Source organism: Asterias rubens, chromosome 6, assembly GCF_902459465.1.
Source record: "Asterias rubens chromosome 6, eAstRub1.3, whole genome shotgun sequence".
In the NCBI taxonomy this organism is placed as follows: Eukaryota; Metazoa; Echinodermata; class Asteroidea; order Forcipulatida; family Asteriidae; genus Asterias; species Asterias rubens.
In genome coordinates, this window is record NC_047067.1 from 22,487,551 (window position 1) to 22,506,853 (window position 19,303).

Below are 19,303 nucleotides of genomic sequence, written 5' to 3' on the forward strand. Positions count from 1 at the left end.
TGTACATGTACTAAACATCCTCCAGTATACATTGTACATACAATTCCTTGTGGAGCACCCAGTCTTTAGAATTCCTTTGCGGAGATTATTATTTCAACTTCTTCCCCTTGGTCTCTATAGTATTACAACACAGACAGATTATAAGCACTGAACACTAGGTGCTTTCAACAGGGTGGATTCGAACCACTGACCTTTCAAATTCTGGTACTGATGTCTAAAGTGCTAGAACCCAAAGATTGCCTGGCGATGAGAGGCAAGTAATCCAAGCAGTGGTGGAAACATTGCACCCGGAATAAATGCTTCAATTACACTCAAATGCAAGCCATCTTACTTTCACATAGAATGGTTAAAGGCACCGAGTTGTCAAAGACCAGCATTCTCACTTGGTTTATCCCAATTATGCATACGAAAAAAAAATCTGCGAAAAATTTGGCCCAATTGCAGGCCTGAAATTTCATCTTGGAAAGGGCAAGGCCATTTTAATTTTGCAAAGGGCACTTGCAAAGAATAATGAAAACTCTTGCAAAATGAATACAATCCAAGAGTACATTGTACACCTGAAATGACTCATACCCTCCAGGATATATTATTTCACTTTCCTACTGCACAGTTTGACATTTGAAGACGACTGTACTTTCCAATTCAATGGACATTGCATTGACTTCCACATTGTGCTTATATACAACCTTTCTTCATGACAGACAGTCCATGATCAATACTATAGAAAGCAGAAATATTCCATGAAATTTTACAAGTTTCATCGCAAAAAAAAGTACCTTGTGTCAATCACTATAAAAATAAGGGAAACAAAATATTTTTTTTCCCTTTCACTCGCAGTCCACAGGGAACAATACTGTAGTATTTCATGGCCAATCACTGATTGTGCAGCCATCTATTCTATTTACAGACCATGACCCAATCAGAAGGCAACGTATCCCTTTAAAGTTATTGCAATTGAATCACTTCTTACGCTGTTGGCACTTTTGAAAACCATACTTGTAAAGTAAGTCTTCAACAAAATTACAGAACCTAAAGAATGTAGTTCAGAGACTTGAAAGACAAGGATATTACTCATGGTGTACCTTCCCCTTCCAGGAACCAGACCCTGGGTGGACTTCCAAATGAATTCCACTCCTCAAGCAATACAAGCAATTTTGCTCTATATACAGTGAATTGTTTCATTATGTGTTTATATGCTCTCTAAAAAATTGTCCACGTCTATACAGAGTTCTTCTTTTAAGGAATCCCCCCTCCCCCAAATTAGTTGTTCGAATATTTCTTTTGACATTGATGCATGTTACTTACTATCGAACATTGTACACACCTTTTACAGCCTCCAACCCATTCCCACCCTTCATACTCTTGCTAGAATTGTGGGAATGTTGACAACTTTGGAGTTTCCTATACTCAAAAGGTGTGCACGTTGAAATATATATTTCACAATTATTTCATATCATGGACAAATTCCTGCATCCTGAAACATCATTCTCATTCATTGAGATCTAAATATCTTATTTAATCAAATGAGATATTGCTTTTGGTAAACAATGAGTGAAAAATTGGTGGTCGGATACGTACAATGTTTCCATTCCTTTAGTTGTCATCGAAACATAAAAGCCAAATACTTAGAATTTCAAAAAACCATACCAGACATCACTCTGTAGGTAAAGATGTTAATTTTATTCAATACAATCTGCACCATTGAGTAGAGATTGACCCACGTATTTAACCTTACAATATACATAAGTTGGTTTACAAGCACAACCGACACCATAAACAAATTTCTCTAGTCTATACACTGTACAAGACATAAGGCTACATTTCAATAACAGTCTATCCATGAACGCTTACTCACTAAAACCATGTTAGAATTCCTGAGACAAAAACCTATTGTATTTTGTTTACAGTACTAAACAAGCACACTGTGAGCTGATGTACAAAATTACATTAGATCTATGGTTACACCTTCTCTGAATTATATCATAACATTGTGCAAAAAGAAATAAAGATTAGGAAGAAGAAAAAAAAAATGGAAAAATGATAGCAAAACAGTTGTGAACAAAATTAAGGAATACTTTCTCTGAGCTCTCAGTTAAGGTTGCACATGATTCCAACAATCCCCTTGGCTCATATTTGTATATTGAAATACTTCATTGGTAAAAGCATTTTGCTGGAACCAAACAGTGAATTGTTAAGTGAAAAAACGTTTAGATACCCTTCATGAAAAATACAATCTACCAAACCATTTAAGTGAACTAATAGTTGGCTTCCATTCTCTTTTTTTCATATTTTAAAAAGTGTAGTTTTAATTGAGACATAAAAGTACAAAAGTGATTTTGGATAGTGGCTTGCAGTGCATGGTAAACACTTCAATTGATCTGTACAGCAGACAAGCCTTGATATAAAGAGCACCGTATAAAGAGGTTCTGCTTTAATAACAGGGTACATTCAGAAGTCCTGAGTCTGATTTCCCATTATAAAAAAGGTAATTCGGCCAGTCCTATACATATACATATAGCGACCTTGTTATAATGAGAGACGACCATTACAATAAACAAAGCACAACTTCTTGCGTGCTCAAAATTCACATGCACTGCATAGTCTGTGGCTTTTATACAATACATGCCAATGTGTACATACAACAAATATATAAATAACCAATCTATAAATAGCTTTGTGTTCCTTTACTTAATTACAGCCGCTTGGGAAAGGAAGGGAAAAGATCCATTACAGAAAATTAAGGATTGATGACAAGAAACGATTATTTTTATGTCAGGGACATGTTGGAAAGAGAGAGCTTTATAGACATTTAGACATTTGCAATGCAGCATCAAGTGCTGCAGGTCAACTGTTAATAATAAGTGCATTTACAGACAGACATACTTTGTTCAAACACTTAAAGGTACTTGACATGTTTGGTAACCGTCAAAGACAAGTATTCTCACAAGGTGTATCCCAAAATGCATCAAAAACAAACCTGTAAATTTTTTGGCTCAATTGGTCATTGAGTTTGCAAGAGAACAATGACAGAAAAAAAACCCTTGTTGCATACTTTTTTGTGCTTTCAGATGCCCTTTAACATGCATGAACTGTATAATATGTATATCTGTCTCATATTGGGTATGGGTAACAGACAGGTGTGTACTTCCATCCTTGGGAAAGCAATTTGACTGTTCCTGAGAAAGAGGCCACCTCCACTGGGAAATCACAAATGGCAACTTGAAAATGCACAAGACATGGGTCCTTTCTCCTAGGGCTTGAGCAACCTTAGCCCTGGCGGCCTTACACTATCAAATGTACTACAGTGACGTCCTGGACATCAGGGTCCATTTCTGGGGTGGTGAATTTTCACAGCTTCATAACTCAAATCTTACCTGCAACAAGCAACTAATTTCAACAGATTCACACTCCATGGCAGCAAATGTTTTTCTGCAGTGGGTTTTGATCGTCATATGTTCTTCACAAATCCGTCATTTTCATGAAATAATGCAGCTCCCAACGTTAAGAAATTCAAAAATTTGTTCGTACTCTCACAGTCTGCCGTGTGTACGCAAGACGCAAATATTGCGTTGCATTTGCGTGTTAACGCTGTGCAGTCAAGATAATGGTGACCAAGAATCCATGCGTCTTGCACGCGAATGTATACGCGTACGCACGGCAACAGAAACACTGTGAGAAAACGATCAAAACGAGAATTTTTTAACGTTGGGAGTTGCATTATTTCACGAAAATGACGGATTTGTAAGGAATATATGAGGACCAAAACCCACCGCAGAAAAATGTATGCCGCCATAGAATGTGAATCTGTTGAAATTAGTGGCTTGTTGCAGGTAAGATTTGAGTTATGAAGCTTTAAAAATTTTCCGCCCCAGAAACGGGCCTTATTGGTTATTAGGACTCTGTATCTGTGCACAGAGGAAGAGTCCTATATAGGGCTAGAGCAACCTGAACAATTTTCACAACCTGTGGAGAACTCGGAGACTCAAATGAGCTAAATGTCTAGATCCCTGATTACTTTAAAAATATTATAAATCATTTTAAAGACGGTGGGAACATTAGGGTTAACTAACCATCAATGGAGAGGAAAACTTGTTCATAAGGACAAAGTAGATCTTTAGTAATACATTGTTAAAAAAAACACACTGTAAAATCTGCACTCATTCACAGCATTTGTGTTCGATTTTCAATAAACATTCAGTTTTTGCTTATAAAACATGATCTGGTTTTCAAATACAAACTGTACATGACATTGCAGCTGCTTCTATATTTAACTTCATGGTCATTGGGTCGCAGGTCCCAATCAGTTTGCTATATAACCTCTCACCTCCCCAAACTTAACTAACCTCTTTCTACGTTTGTGTTTAGAAAAGGTATGCACAGGTTAGTAGAGTACATACAACAAAGTTACAGGTCTGAGAAACCTGGAAGTGTATGTAAGTTAAAGTAGGGCCCTATACCTTTGGTTTTGGGGACGATTTCATTGTTTCAATCTTTTAAAACAATGCAGATAACGTACAATCAAACTATCCTGTGAACATTTCATTTTAAAAAGTGGTCCAATTTTTGAGATAGCCCTGAAAATACAGAGAGATTATGTCCACGCAAGAATCATAATCTGTAATTGGGGTACTTGATCTGAGAAATGTTTTGACAGTAATGTTTCTCAAAACCAAAGTTTGTGGACAATAACTTATGCAAGACCACATTTCTTTAAAGTGAAATGATTCTCAAATCACTTAATACTATCGAAAGGTGCTGTACTTCTAATCAAGGAAGTTTTTATTGCCAATAATTTGAGGAGTGATTCCAAAACAGATTACCTTCTCTTTAAAGACACTGGACACTATTGGTAATTGTCAAAGACTGTCTTCTCAATAAAATAACAAACCTGTGAAAGTTTGAGCTCAACTGGTCATCAAAGTTGTGAGAGAATAATGAAACAAAAAACACCCCTGTCACAGGAAGTTGTGTGCTTTCAGATGCTTGATTTTGAGACCTCAAGTTCTAAATCTGAGGTCTCGAAATCAAATTTGTGCTAAACTACTTCTTTCTAAAAAACTAAGTTACTTCAGGAGGGAGCCATTTCTCACCAGGCTTTTTACTATCAACCTCTTCACATTACTCATTACCATGTAATGTTTTATGCTAATAACTATTTTGAGTAACTACCAATAGTGTCCACTGCCTTTAAGGTTGAAACTAAAATGCAACTTCATCAAACTTGACAGAGCTGTTAACGCTAATCAGGATACACTAATTAGCAAACATTTGCTACACAGTATTTAGAAAAAAAAAAAAAAAGCATCAGCAGTGCTTTCGCAGTAATATGTTCAGGGTAAGCCACATTTTCAGAGCTTCACTTGGCTAATTAGTAATTGATCAAAAATTAGCTCTGACACCATGTACATAATGATTCCAAAACCTATATTTTCGTTGTGACAAATGAAATGTTTTTAACACAGGACGAATTTCGATGATGATACCTTTTTTATATAAAATATGTTGCCTGCTGAGAATAAAGTTTCACAACAAACACTTTGACCCAACGATACATGTACAGTATAAGATTACACGGCCAAGTGGATTACCGACAAAACACGCAACAATTTGATCAAACTCCTGCCGCAGCATGCAGTATTGCAGAGTTGTGCGTCAACAAAATTGACTGATTTCCCCACAAGGATGCGAGGTGACTTTACACTTTGACTTCAAGTAAGAAATATCTACATAAAACCACAATCACAGCCTAAGTACGGGTTGTTTTCCAGGTTAGAATGGATGATAAACGCCACATGACCTTTGACATTTAATAAAAAAAAGGTGACTGTTTGTTAATATCTACATATCCGCACTCAAAGACAAGGTGCATGTACAAGTTACTCCTTAATATATTTGGTTTACTTTATGAAGAAAAAGTACTTTCCCTTCTTGACTAACAAGAAAGCATTCCTTTTCCTATGTTACAATAAGAGAGTTTCAGAAAAGCACAACTTTCGGTATTCGCTGATTAAGAAAAAAATAAAGCCTAAGAATAGCTGTGCCAAAATATAAGTTATAGGCCTGATAGCAGAGTTTTTCAAATATAAAATAAAATACCTTTGATCACAAACAAAGCAGCATCCATGGGAGCCACTGAGTCAAATAACCTATTTTTCGTAATATAGTTGAAATATAATTATAAGTAAAGACAAGTTTATGCATTAATAATCTAACAAGCATTTTTATTGATGGGTCTCTAGTTTATGAATCCCTGGAGCGGGCCCATCTAATGGTTGATGATAAATCTATAAAGTTAAGCTAGCCCGGACGGACAATATTACCGAGTATTGCCATATTGGCAGATACTTCACAGCGGCAACGAAGAAGATTGCCTCCATGCCCCCTGGACGTTGCCTTGGTGGCCTTGAAATGCGCTCCAGTAGATATTTCCCCATAGGAAGCCCTTTACCAAGGAGCAATGCCTTGGTGCCCTTGCCCTTTCAAAAACGAAGCATACAGGCCTGCAAAGGTAACTTTTGATATCAGCACAAGCCCATATGAAATGAAGAAATTGTACAGAATTGCATCTACAGCGCTTTCCGCCTTCTTGTGCTTCGCTTTGTTTTCCGAAATGGGATCTTTGGAAACTGTGCACGTCTCAGCTCGTGGGTGTAAACAATCTCGGGTCTCACCATGTTCTCACAAACTGGGTTATCCCGCGCTGATTCCTTCAGTACAAAGTTATTGATCTTGACCCCAGGCGGTTGCCAGAGGTCAAATTCCCCCTCCTTCCTGTCTGCCGAGTCTGTCTGGATACAGAGTCTGTGGTAATGATCTGTCAGGGCTTGAAGTTCTTTAACTTCCTTGGCCATTTTGTCCCGGCCGTACTCCTCGATCTTACGCCACAGCGTTTTGTTAAAATGATCGTACAACATCACGTCGCCCGCGTTCCACGAGCGAATCTTTTCCTGAACGCCTGTCTTTAATGAGTCTACTGATGTTTGATTGCGAGAGTTCATCTTAAACACAACCATGTCTTCCGCTCGCCAGCAAAGCACGTCGCGGAGCAGAATTAATGACTCCTCAAAATATTCTGCAATTAAAATTAACGAGAACTGCTGATCAATTTTGTCAATTGCTCCCGTTATGTAGCCCATGTCATCATATTTGGTGCTTGGCACTCCAAAGTCATACAGCATGTTATTGCGCATGTGCACCACGCTGGGTGCATTCACGTAAAATATGCTCGGATTTTCAAGAAATTTGCTCATAGCATCTTTATCGTCAGTCATTTTGAGGCGGTAGTCTATTTTAAAATAGGTGAAAGCACTCTCAAAGACGTGGACCGGGTCACGCAGGATGCTGATATAGACCGAATTCGGCGGCATAATTTCCGGGATGACCTTACTAAAGCGGGAATGGTGACAGAATATATTGTACAAGCCGCTGTCCACAGGTAGCATGTGGAGATGGCTGAAGAACTCTGGGAAGCCAAGGTGATGACCGTAGGGTGGCAACACAAAGTTCAACTTGTGGCGTTGTCCGAATCGCAGGAAGATGTTCTGCAAGGTGCTGCTGCCAGTCTTGTGCACCTTGAGAAAGGTGATATTGTGCAGTGGTTTACACGTGGAGCGATCAATCTTCAGCAGTTGTTGTCTTTTTTCTTGTAGATGTTGCGCATTGCTATAGGCCTCCTCAAACGTCTTCACCTCTTCTCCAGTTCCTCTCCAAGTGTGCTCTCTCCTGCCCCTTTCCTCCTTGTTTCCAGCCCCCGGAAAAGGTGCAAAGTTAATGGGTTGAGGCAATTTGTCCGGGTTGAAGAGAGTGTCCTTGGGATGTCTATCATCAAATGGTTGAATGAGAAGCTGGTGCCGTTGTCTGTGGGAGAAAAAGAGATAAGAGTAACACAGATGAAAAGGGAACCAAACAGAGAAAAATAATCTGCTACCGAAAAGCCTTTCATTCTTGAAAGGTCATGTGCAGCAATTCTTTTTGGTAAAGGGCACTTCTATCAGGTAAAAATGGTAAATTGTATTGAACTTTGCAAAGAGCCCCGCAGCAAAAACAAAGGGCACCATGGCAATTGCTTTAAGTGCCTGTGGGTTATTTTGAGACCTGTAGTGTACCCAGATTGTATGGCTATAAGAACAAAAGACTGAGTTTCATGACAACCATGACTTTCTCATATTAATTACATGTATGTCAGTCAACTTCTCAAAGGCAGGCAAATAAATGTGTGAAATCAATTTATAAACTAAATACATAAATTGTTTGAAAAGAGCAACAGAGCTGTGTTGAGCACAGCTGACAAAATATCAAATAATGTGTCTCGTACGATCTGCCATCTTTCGTAAAGTATCTGCCATCTTTTGTATTTTAGTATTGTACAGAAGAACAATAAAGAACAGCTGATAGTTGATATGCATGGCTTTTTGTCATTTGTATTTAAGTAAACATCAAAGAGACACTTCAAATTTGAACGATACTTTAGTTGAAGTAAGTAAAGATTTATTGAAAAGAGCAACAACATGTAATGTCTGTGGAGCACAGCTGGCAAAATATCAAATAATGTCTCTTACATCTGTTGTCTTTTGTAAAGTGTTTACAGAAGAACGATAAAACCTAAGAACAAAGAAGTAAATTTCAATTGGAACAGCTGACAGGCATGGCTTTTTGTCATTTGTATAATTTAAGTAAACATCAAAAAGAAACTAAACATTTGAACAATACTTTAGATGAAGCAAAAGTAAATAAAGTGTATTTGTATCAGTCTAAACAAGTCAACTTGCACTACACTGAAACTGGAACAGTAAGATATTTGATCAACCTGCTACATGTATTTCCTTCTGAACCTCAAAATCTATTCTCTCTTCAAGTGACTGAACAGCTGGTATTATTTTTTACAAAAGATATTCACAAAATTGAGACTGTTTCATGCAGGATCGAACACATAAAACAGGTATAAAATCAGCCTTAAAATGTTCACTGATTCAAGGATTATGTGTTAAAATAAGTTTATTCCCAGTTGATTGGCCTTATTTATATCATAGCGAGTTAAAAAATAATTAACAATTTCTTGCATAAGGCAGCATGCTGAACAAATTATAGTGAAGATAGGCCATTACCTAACATATGTCAATGCAGGGGCAGTTAGGATTGCTACTAGACAGTTGGGTTAGACACTGGCCTGGAATCTTTGAGAGGGACAAGGTCATTTTCATTTGGGAATTGAAGGCACCTCTATTGGAAAATCTGAAAGTCTATGGGAAACTTTTGAAGGTCACTAAAAAGCTAAGACCAAGACCAGGGGTTGTCATGGCCTCTATGGCCCCTGTGTACTGTAATTACGGGCTTAAACATTTACCCTCAACTTTCTCAGTGGTGTTGAACATTTAACTTAAGTGTTCATAATTTTCCCTGATGGATTTGTTGACCTTACTGATTTTCACAAATTTAAATTGTTAAAAACTACGTACGTGGACAGTTGAGTTGTAGACCAATGCACTACAAGGTATGTCAATGTTAGGTATGTCAATGTTGGTTTATACATGGCAAACCATTGAAAACAACTGCAAGTTTACTAACAAATCTGTCACAGCCAGTTCAGAAACAAAACCATTACAATTAGACTGTAGACCGGACAAGAAAGGAGAAACGTTTGGTTGCATTACGCAGAATGCTAACAAAACAGTCACTAAGGTCAATGCAAGGGCAGTTTACATTGCCAAAATTGCTTAAAAGGTCAGGGTAGGTCAATTGGTGACACAGGTCTGTTGGAACAGATCGTCAAACATTAAATACACCTTGACTAGTGAGTGAAGTGATCTGTAACTTTACTCACAGTTGGGTGGTTCCATATGTTATTATATTCTTTAAAGGTAATCACTCAAGTTACGTGTGAACAATTTAAATGATTAAACATCATCAAAGATAATGGTGTGACAGTAAATAGATTTTGAATCCACTGGTTTTCAGATCTCATAATAAACCATCATAAAATTTAAAAGGAAACTGACTGGGTACATTTTTTATTATATGATTTGGGTTTTAAAATCTATAAAAAATAAAGACTTGTTTTAATTTATAGTTCAAATGGCATAAACTACAACTTAGATAGTAAACATGGCAAGCATCTGTAAATGAAAAAAATAAAAATAAAAATAAATAAAAATAAAATGTGTTACTGTTAATTACTAGGCTACTGCTGTCATGACTGTACTGTTGAATACAAACAATTTTATTTTTTTTATTTTTAATATTAATAATATTTAAAACTGTGTTGAATGGTTAGATTAAATAGATTCATAAAAAGTATGCACAAGTTTCAGTAATTTCATAACTTTTTATAAACAAAGTGTGTTTTCCATTGTTTTTGTTAAGCTATAAGTATAACTACCTGTTCCATTTATCGAACTCTTGATCCACCCCGTGGTGTCCATCTTTACTGCTCAGGTGCAGGTAAAGCAACGCAGTAACTCCCACAGCGCAGACAACAAGCAAAACATATCTCGCCCTAGTCCTCATGATGTTGCCTGGGCCCCTAAATTAACTCAAGGTTTAGGGGCCAGCATACAGGAAATCCAAAAGGCTTCACCTGGACGCGCGAGAAACACGTTGGAACACCACCGAGGTTTGCCCTAGTTCCACCCGGGCCTACACCTCGTTTTCAACGGCTTCCCCCCTTTTCGGTCACGGTCGCCCCTCTCTCTGATTCTCGGAGTCTCTGCAGACCTTTGTGTCTGTGTTTGGCTTAGTTCCGCATGATTCGTCCAGTCAGGCTGAGACTGTAGACTTTATGAAGAGGTCGAAAATCATGTCAAAGTGCTGACAATATTTCTCTGCGATATTCTTCATTGAATATTGATGGGAAAAAATACGAAAATACAGCACGAAATCCGTCTGCCGCTAGCTGTCTGCCATCCTTTTTCGTTTCTTTATTTTCACTGGTTCCTTATATTCTGTGAACTACTTTCACTACTGATAATAGCTGGAGCGGGGTACCAGAGTTGTGTCTTTGGCCACTACAATTTGTTACGGCTGTTTATTGTTCCATAACAAAAAAAATGGCAATCTTGATTTGATATTGGCATGCTGGCCCATTTCGTTTATGCCTGCCATTGATCTCTTTAAAATAAATCAATGATGCCTAAAAATAACGTAACTTAAATCTCTTTTATTATTATGTTCAATAATAATATAACAAAACTTTACTCAGTCAGTTTCCTGTGTGGTTTATTATTTGATAAGTTGTTTTAAACAAAACAGCCGTCAGATTATCAACCTCGAGCAAAACATACGATTTAACCCCGTGTTGCCATTTGCTCGACCCCAACCAAATGAGACGCTGGAGCGAGCGAAATGTGCCGGTAGTTTAAAAAAAGGTTGACACACTGCAGTCGATCTTGTGTCTGCTGCGCGGAAAGCTGAGTCTGAGATTTGTCGACAACTTTTCAAGAAATCCAGTCATTAAAATGGCGAATAGGCATTCTTCCCACCAAGACCCTTGGGTGCAACTGGCCATAAATGTTGGCCTCACTGCAGTGGCCCAGCCGATGGGCTACGTAAAAACACTGATTCAGGTATTTAGCTCATGGTTTGCTCAAGTTGTGAACTCATCATTGCATGATTTACGTTTAATCTATTTCGTGAAAATTCTTGCACCCCCCCCCCCCAACAAACAATCAACAATATTAATAATAATAATTATAAAACCATTCTTATTTAGCGCATATGGCACCGTGAAATTCTATTATACTGACTGTCTACTGACTTTGGCTAGAGTCCTAGACCCAGTAACTGGGGCGCTGTAGTGTAGGCCTACAGTACAGTTACAGTACACTCCTTTTTTCGAAATTTTGACATTCTGCTCGAGTCGAAGGAGTACTGCGCCCCAGTTTTTTACTGGGTCTAGACTCTTTGGCAGTGGCTGTGGCCAGAATGTAAAACAGACCTAGGATAACTTTCCGTATAGCGCCACCACTTTTTCACTCATTTTTACAAAAAGGGATATATCAATCAGGTAAATTAGATACTATATTATTTTATTTCGAATGAAAAAGTGGTGGCGCCATACGGAAACTTTTCCCAGACCTATTCTTCAACGTTTTTTTCTCAGCCAGAAGTCAGGTTTCTTAATTTGGACACTGCATAACGCTTTTCACAAGCAAGATGTCAGATGATTTACTTGACATGCTTGAGGTTGAAATAATAAGCAGTTCAAAAAACTTTAACAAGTATCAAATCTTGCACAAAACAAATTATCTACAATGTTTATTTTGTGATACTGCTAAAATACCATCCACGCCCATTCATTTCTAGTGATAGTTGCAATAATGTAACCATCCTCCCGTCGGGAGGAGGGTTACCTTATCGCAACTATTCTATCTATAATCTAGAGATTACTATTAATTATTAATGAAGAATATTACCAATAACCATGAAGATATCAATCTTGTGTTACTCTTTAATTTAGTGTAAAAAAGCTGGTCGGGTAAAAATGCAAATAAGAACTGTCACCAAAAGTCGCTGTACCCTAATGTACACTTCCTGCTTGGAATTTACTACCCGAGATGGTCAGCTGTGCACCAACTTACCTACTTAAAATTGAGTTGGCTGATCTACATAAACGTAACAAAATTTGTTTGTCTTCTTGGCATCGCGTTCTGAATGGGAGGATAGCCACACCAGGTGTTTGTACAGTACTAAACAGATGCAGCTGCAGAAATTGTTGAGCAACAAACCCTGAGGTCTTGTGGACCCCCCCCCAATTCAATCCCTGGCTATACAGAATACATTAAACAAAAGTGTGAGGATAAGTTTAAGGTACACTGTGTTGCCCATTGTTGGTAACCAAGTGAAAACAGCAGTAAGCCGTTGATATGGTTTGAAGGGCGAGGTATATTGGTTCCAGTTAATGTTGGTGAAGCTGCATGAATCATGGACAGGCATCTGGATGTTTACTTAATACTTGTGATATTCTTCATGTATACAGATTGGGTATGAGCCTCTACCACCACAGTTAGGAAGAAACGCCTTCTTTCGCAAGACATTACTTCTCCCTGGTGTCGCTGCTTACTGTAAGTTTTATGTGACAACACTTCAGGGTTCTGCCCACAGTGGTCGGTGCCAGAAAACCTGCTCGCATTCAGTATTCCCCAACCTATGTTCTGGACCACACATTTAAAAAAAATTTTTAACTCACACTTTCAATTTCCTTTCAAAGGTTTTCGACGAAATGTAAAATTGTGTATTTACCAGTATGTATGGTATCAAAAGCCATCCCTTTTTTAGCACTTCTTTGATTAGAGTCCATGTATGATCCACCATGTAATTGATCCACCATGTAATTGATCCATTTTCCAACACTAAAGAAATCCTGGGTAGAACCCGACACTTTTAAAATGGTAACTCCTTACCCAACTCCATTAGTAACCAACTCTCCAAAATTTGTTCATCTTTTTCTTTTGTAGCGGCAGGAGATCAAATTTACTTATTCTGAAATCATTCAGTGGTGCTACCTTTTTTGGGTCATTTGGTGTTTTCCAGATTGTTTTTTTTTGTCATTGTACCTTTGCATCTTTACCTTTAAAATTGATAAAAATAATGAAATCACATGGTAGTTTTAACTCTCCTTTCATGTTCTCTTCCCTTTTTGCTGTTAATAGCAAAGCACATCTGGAAGGTGGATGGATTTCTTGGTTTGTACCGAGGGTTCGTACCGCGTCTATGTGGAACCCTGTCAGGCTCAGCTGTGGCTAACAGGGTCTCTGAGGTAAGGAAAAAAAAGGAAGATAAAATGTAATTTCTGACCAAAATTAAGAGAAATCTTACATGAGTGACTCAAGGCTGAGGTTAGTAATAGTTATTGTGAATAGCATTTAATGAAATATGGTTTAAAGGCAGCTGGCCACTTTTGGTAATTGTCAAAGACTAGCCTTCACCCTTGATGTATCTCAACATAATGCATAAAATAACAAACCTGTGAAAATTTGAGCTCAATCGGTCATTGAACTTGCGAGATTATAATGAAAGGAAAAAACACCCTTGTCACACGAAGTTGTGTGCGTTTAGATGGTTGATATCGAGACCTCAAGTTCTCGAAATCAAATTAATGGACAATTACTTCTTTCTCCAAAACTATGGCACTTCAGAGGGAGCCGTTTCTCACAATGTTTTATACCATCAACCTCTTCCCATTACTCGTCACCAAGAAAGGTTTTATGATAATAGTTATTTTGAGTTATTAAGCACACTGATTGAAACGTTGAGCTGAAACCCGCTCTTCTCAGAGCCACCACTACTCAAAGAGATTTATTACAAGGTGTCACCGCAAACCTTACTTACTTAGCATTCATCAGACACTTTAAAATCTTGTATCAAAGCACCTTGCATTATTTACCGTCCTCATTTTTAAATTTTTCATTACTTGCAGAAAATGGATGAATTTTTCCCAGTCACTGACCAAAAAGACTTGGAAGCCATGAACAACAAATCCAAGGGAACGGCCAAAATATCCAATGCAACATTTATACAAGAGGTAAGACATTAGATATGATATTAAGTCTAGTCAACTAACCGCCTAAAAAGTCCCCAACTTGCCCAACATTTGCCAACTTGCAAGTTTTTTTTCAAGAATGTATTCATAAAAGGGAACAATAGAATAAAAGGATAATAATAAAGTACCCCACATACCGGGTGCAAGGGTGTGTGTGTTTGAGGACAGACTTACTTTGACCCCCCCCCCCCCCCCCTAGTACATGTTACCTAGCCACCCAGTCGAAGAGCGGCCCTAATATCGTCAGGCATGCGACTTTTCCGCCGATCAGCGGATTTCCTCTTTTTTAATCTCAGTTTTACCAGTCAAAGTTGAAAAAATACAACCCAAGTTCATTGAAATTTTGTGATTTCCTCTATTTTGGTGAAGTAACAGTTGCATGCCTGTATCTTGACAGAACCGAGATCTACAAAGCTGGCATGGGCAACATCTGAGAAGGTAGTTGTCAGTTAAGCAAGTGGTAGGTGAGCTTTGTGAGACTTGTTTATTAAGTGTTTAAAACTTGATGTATTTTGTTTGTTACAGACATGTAAGCTGACTGTCTCTCACAGCTGCGCCGTGATTGTCACCCATCCATTCCACGTCATCGCAGTACGCTCAATGGTTCAGTTCATTGGACGGGAAAGCAAATACAGGTATGGCTACCAAAAAAATTAAACGACAAGTTTTTGTTTGAGTATTGATGGGAACTAGATTCCTTGCTGCAGACCAAAGATGATAAGAATAAATTCAACAATTTCTTTTTTGAAAGATGGCCACACCTAAGGCAGAGACATTTCTTGGACTAATTGATGAGAATTTGTTTTAGGGTAATCACCAAAACTGTATCATGTTTTAGTTGGTCGGAGTAGAATTTAAAAGGCCTTAACCAATGTAGATAAAATCTAAAATCTTTCTGTCAATAAATCTAGTATATTTTTGAAAAGCTGAAATATTTGACGCCATTGTTTTTTCTCTCCAGTGGCTGGATATCGCCCTACAGTGAGGTATACTCTGAAAGTGGTATTACGGGATTTTTTGTGTGAGTATATTTGTCTTTTGACTTTTTGAAGGGCCTTATTTCATAGTAAAATAGTGCTTAAGTACAAGCAAAAATAAGTATCAACCCCAGCAGTGTCAATTTATATATTAAGGGTTCAATTGATATTTATTTTTTGTCCTTACAGAGGTTTAGTCCCAAGACTCTTGCAAGACGTTCTGACGCTTTGGCTTGCCAGAACTCTCTACCAACTGTTCAACAGTCTCCTTTTACACGATAAGGTACGAAAGAAAGGCTTGTGGAAACGGAGGATGAACAAAATAATTGGTGACTTTGAAATGTGATGGCTGGCATGCCCATGTAGTTGCCACAGAAGGCCAACCCTGATGGCTGGCATACTCTGCTGGTTACTACAGCATTATGGTTCCATCAATTCGGAAGAAAGGGATAGCGAGAGATAAATTAAGTTAGTAATAGTAACAGCAGTGCTTGTCTCACTTGTTGTGTGTTTTTATTATTTGATCCAATTTTAGATGTCAAACATCTCAGAGCTGAGGAGCTATGCACACGCCATAACTGGAGTAAGTCAAACTAATCATAAAGTATTTTTGTGTTAATTATTCATGGCACAATGGGATTCATTCTCAGCTTCTGATGAGGATTATTGGCAGTCTGCAGTGCTAAAATAGCAGAAGGGCCCTTTCCAAGACTCTGTAATGAAGATCTCACTCTCTTCCAGCAGATTCTTTGTTATTGGTAATTGCGAAGGCACACCGCTGAGTAAAAGGCATAGTTTCTTTCTATTGATTATTCATGAACAAAAGAAGACTTTGTTTTCATCTTCTTAGGTGTCTGCATTGTAATTAAATATTAATAGCGGTGTATTGTATTATGCGGGATGTAACTCTACTGTAATCCACCCCCCACTTCACACAAACTGAGTCCACTGATAACCAGAAGTCTATTAGAGTTGGATTGAGCTACTTTTCCTTTGACGATTTGTACAAGAAAAGTTTAATCATTTAACTTTGCTTTTACATTCAAAGACTGAGATCTTCTCAGAGTTAGAAGTTGTTGCATATCTATTACCAGGCCAATCATTGTTTGTTTTATTTCTTGATGCAGTTTATCGCTGGAATTGTTACATACCCATTGGGGTTAGTCAGCAACATCATGGCCGTTAATAACTCTGGGTGAGTAAACCATTACACGGTGCATTAAAGGAATAGGCCTCATACTTGAAATCATAGCTCCACATACCTTGCAGAAAATAGTACGAGGTGTTTTGAATGATACACACCTAGGGGTGTAATAAAGTGCTCTATTAGAACCGATGATCATTATTATTATTAAATGGACTAGCCAGAGCTCAATGAGCCATTTGCGAGTTGGTTTTGAACAATTTGTTGTGCCATGACTTGCTTAGTCACAAGTGCCTGCTTAAATTTGAATTCCACCGACTTAAAAGACAGTAGCTATGTCCCATAGAAAAACCGAAATTCTCCTTTCATGTCTTCATGAGAATGAAATTGTTTTACTTTCAGGCTGGCTGCTGGGTCTCTACCATTTATGCCTGTTTACTCCAACTGGATTGGATGCTGGGTAGATCTTAGAGGAAAGGTAAGCTAAATGGGTAGCATGAAACGTCTGTTAGTTGTAGGGGAACTGTTGTCATGATCATGGCGGGCCTGTGGCTGTATATAATAGCAAAGAGAAAAGACCATAGGAATCTATGACCAGTTACTGTACACAAGCAAGCGCCCTCTGTGTCGGATCTGTGACCAATGTGTGCAGTAACTGGGTTAGCCTGAACATCTCACGCCACACTTCATGGCTTGTGAATAACGCCAGACACCTGCCTCTAGACCGGCATTTACATGCACCTTTGACCTACATTCATTTCACATAGAGGTACGCTGTCAAATTCTATGGCGAACGTGATAGGAGTGTACTGTGTGGGCATCTATGGAAAGCTCATGTCACTGCACGTTTACTTTACGTTACACTTTACTTAGCAACTACGATTGATTTGCAGTAAGATAAATCTTAGCTCTTTGAGAAATTGGCCCCTGATGATCATTGCGACAGTCGCCCTTTAATGTGAAGACCTTAAACAACTGTGTCATGATCACAAGCACGTTAATGATCATCGCATCAAAATGAGAAGATACCTGATTAATGGTTAGACCTTGTGCAAAGGTGTCAAGATCTCGCTCTAATTGGCTTATCTGTCTTAAAGAATGTCCTTAAGATTACTCAATGTTTCAGCTACAATAGAAGTGTTTCAGACCGTGTTCTTTCCCATCAAGTAGAGGACAACCATGACATTACTTTTTGTATCAAAATGTGTTTTTAGATGAGTTAGGCCTGGTTCGTGCTGCTTCTTTCCTTCTTTCTTGCTATTACAGGGGGTTTTCTTTAGTGGAAAAAATTCTTTTGACCTTACGTTTAAGTGGCAATTTACTTGATACTCTTTCTGTGCAAAATTTTAGCATTATGTCATTTTGATGTTGAAATTGAATTTGTTTTAAAATTTATTTGTATGGCAACACAAGTGTTGACAGTTTGATTTCTGATTATAAGTTATGTTCATATCCTAAATGCCAAATCTACACATGTCGGTGTGTTTGTTATCTGAAAAACACTCTTGACTAGTTTTTTCCTTTCTTCCTTTTTGAACGACAGGGTCTATTAAAGCGTGGATCTAGCATCCTGTTCCGCAAGTACGAACCGAGTAAGATGACCATGTCTCCAATGCCACTGACACCCCTGGATTGATAAAGGTGTGGACAAAACACAGACTAATTTATGTAAATCATTTAAGTGCAGTATAATCCAGAATCACTGTCCTTGGACTATTTTTTGAAAATGCCTTAGATTGGTGAAAAGGCATATTAGTTGGTTCCTATTTAATACTATTACCTTTGATTTGAAGATCACTGGTCCTTTTCAGAATTATTGCAACTCAAACAGAGAGTTTTATGTGTGAGGAGTTTTAAATTCTACTTGTTTACATGATGTTACTGCAAACCTTACTAGATTATTTCTCCACCATGCTAAGTTTCAAATCCTACTCATGTACATGGTGTTACTGCAATTTCTAGATTGTATCTCCACCATGCAAAGTTTCAAATCCTACTCATGTACATGGTGTTACTGCAATTTCTAGATTGTATCTCCACCATGCAAAGTTCCAAATCCTACTCATGTACATGGTGTTATCAAAAACCTGAATAGATTGTTTCTTTAGATTTGTATATTTGAAATCAGTAAAATTACAACAAATCGCTGGTATAAGGGATATCAAACAATGGATATTATTTACTTTTTGTCTCTGTTGACGTGCCAATCAGGTTTCCATGGTGACCTTAAAGTTGCCCAAGGCAGCCACGATTGTTAGCTATATCCACAGAGAAATGTTTTTTTAATGTAATTTGTTTAAAAAAGATTGTCCGACTTACCCTTAGGTATGGAATGAATTTCCTTTGAAATCACAAATTCTTTCAAGACATTCTGCATTGGGGACTTAAACCGAATGGCTGATTCCATTTTCTGTAAGATACAAACAAGTTGCAATGAATGAGGGCAAAGAGGCATTGTGTTAAAGCGCAGGGAGTGTAGAATTTTGTTATCTTCACAGCCCAAGTTTTTTGCCAGCCAAGGTTAGAAAACTATGGAAAGCCATAAAATAATGCAAAGCAAAAGCAGATAGCCACAGTTTGTAACAGTGTCACACAACTATCCAAAATTAGTGGAACCCTGTTCTGGAAAGCATCACTGTTTTTTTGCTT

General features: G+C 37.9%; 2 protein-coding genes across 2 annotated transcripts; one reads left to right on the forward strand and one right to left on the reverse strand.

Moving 5' to 3' along the window:
• Window positions 1-5,121: 5,121 nt before the first annotated feature.
• On the reverse strand, window positions 5,122-10,901 carry LOC117291918 (galactosylceramide sulfotransferase-like). Its single transcript, XM_033773924.1, has 2 exons — window positions 10,376-10,901; window positions 5,122-7,857 (listed from the first exon to the last, which is right to left on the reverse strand). The coding sequence occupies exons 1-2, from the start codon at window positions 10,501-10,503 to the stop codon at window positions 6,567-6,569; spliced, it is 1,419 nt and encodes a 472-aa protein (XP_033629815.1). The 5' UTR covers window positions 10,504-10,901; the 3' UTR covers window positions 5,122-6,566.
• A 462-nt stretch (window positions 10,902-11,363) lies between these two features.
• Window positions 11,364-18,603, forward strand: LOC117291622 (mitochondrial carrier homolog 2-like). Its single transcript, XM_033773446.1, has 11 exons — window positions 11,364-11,558; window positions 12,971-13,055; window positions 13,644-13,750; window positions 14,411-14,515; window positions 15,059-15,168; window positions 15,495-15,554; window positions 15,700-15,793; window positions 16,046-16,093; window positions 16,638-16,705; window positions 17,057-17,132; window positions 18,198-18,603. The coding sequence occupies exons 1-11, from the start codon at window positions 11,451-11,453 to the stop codon at window positions 18,288-18,290; spliced, it is 954 nt and encodes a 317-aa protein (XP_033629337.1). The 5' UTR covers window positions 11,364-11,450; the 3' UTR covers window positions 18,291-18,603.
• Window positions 18,604-19,303: the final 700 nt, after the last annotated feature.

Coding starts and splice junctions, on each gene's coding strand:
- LOC117291918 (XM_033773924.1), bottom strand. CDS start 10,503: ATGAGGACTAGGGCGAGATATGTTTTGCTTGTTGTCTGCGCTGTGGGA. Junction 7,858..10,375: donor GAGTTCGATAAATGGAACAG/GTAGTTATACTT, acceptor TTTCTCCCACAG/ACAACGGCACCAGCTTCTCA.
- LOC117291622 (XM_033773446.1), top strand. CDS start 11,451: ATGGCGAATAGGCATTCTTCCCACCAAGACCCTTGGGTGCAACTGGCC. Junction 13,751..14,410: donor TGGCTAACAGGGTCTCTGAG/GTAAGGAAAAAA, acceptor CATTACTTGCAG/AAAATGGATGAATTTTTCCC. Junction 15,169..15,494: donor GGACGGGAAAGCAAATACAG/GTATGGCTACCA, acceptor TTTTCTCTCCAG/TGGCTGGATATCGCCCTACA.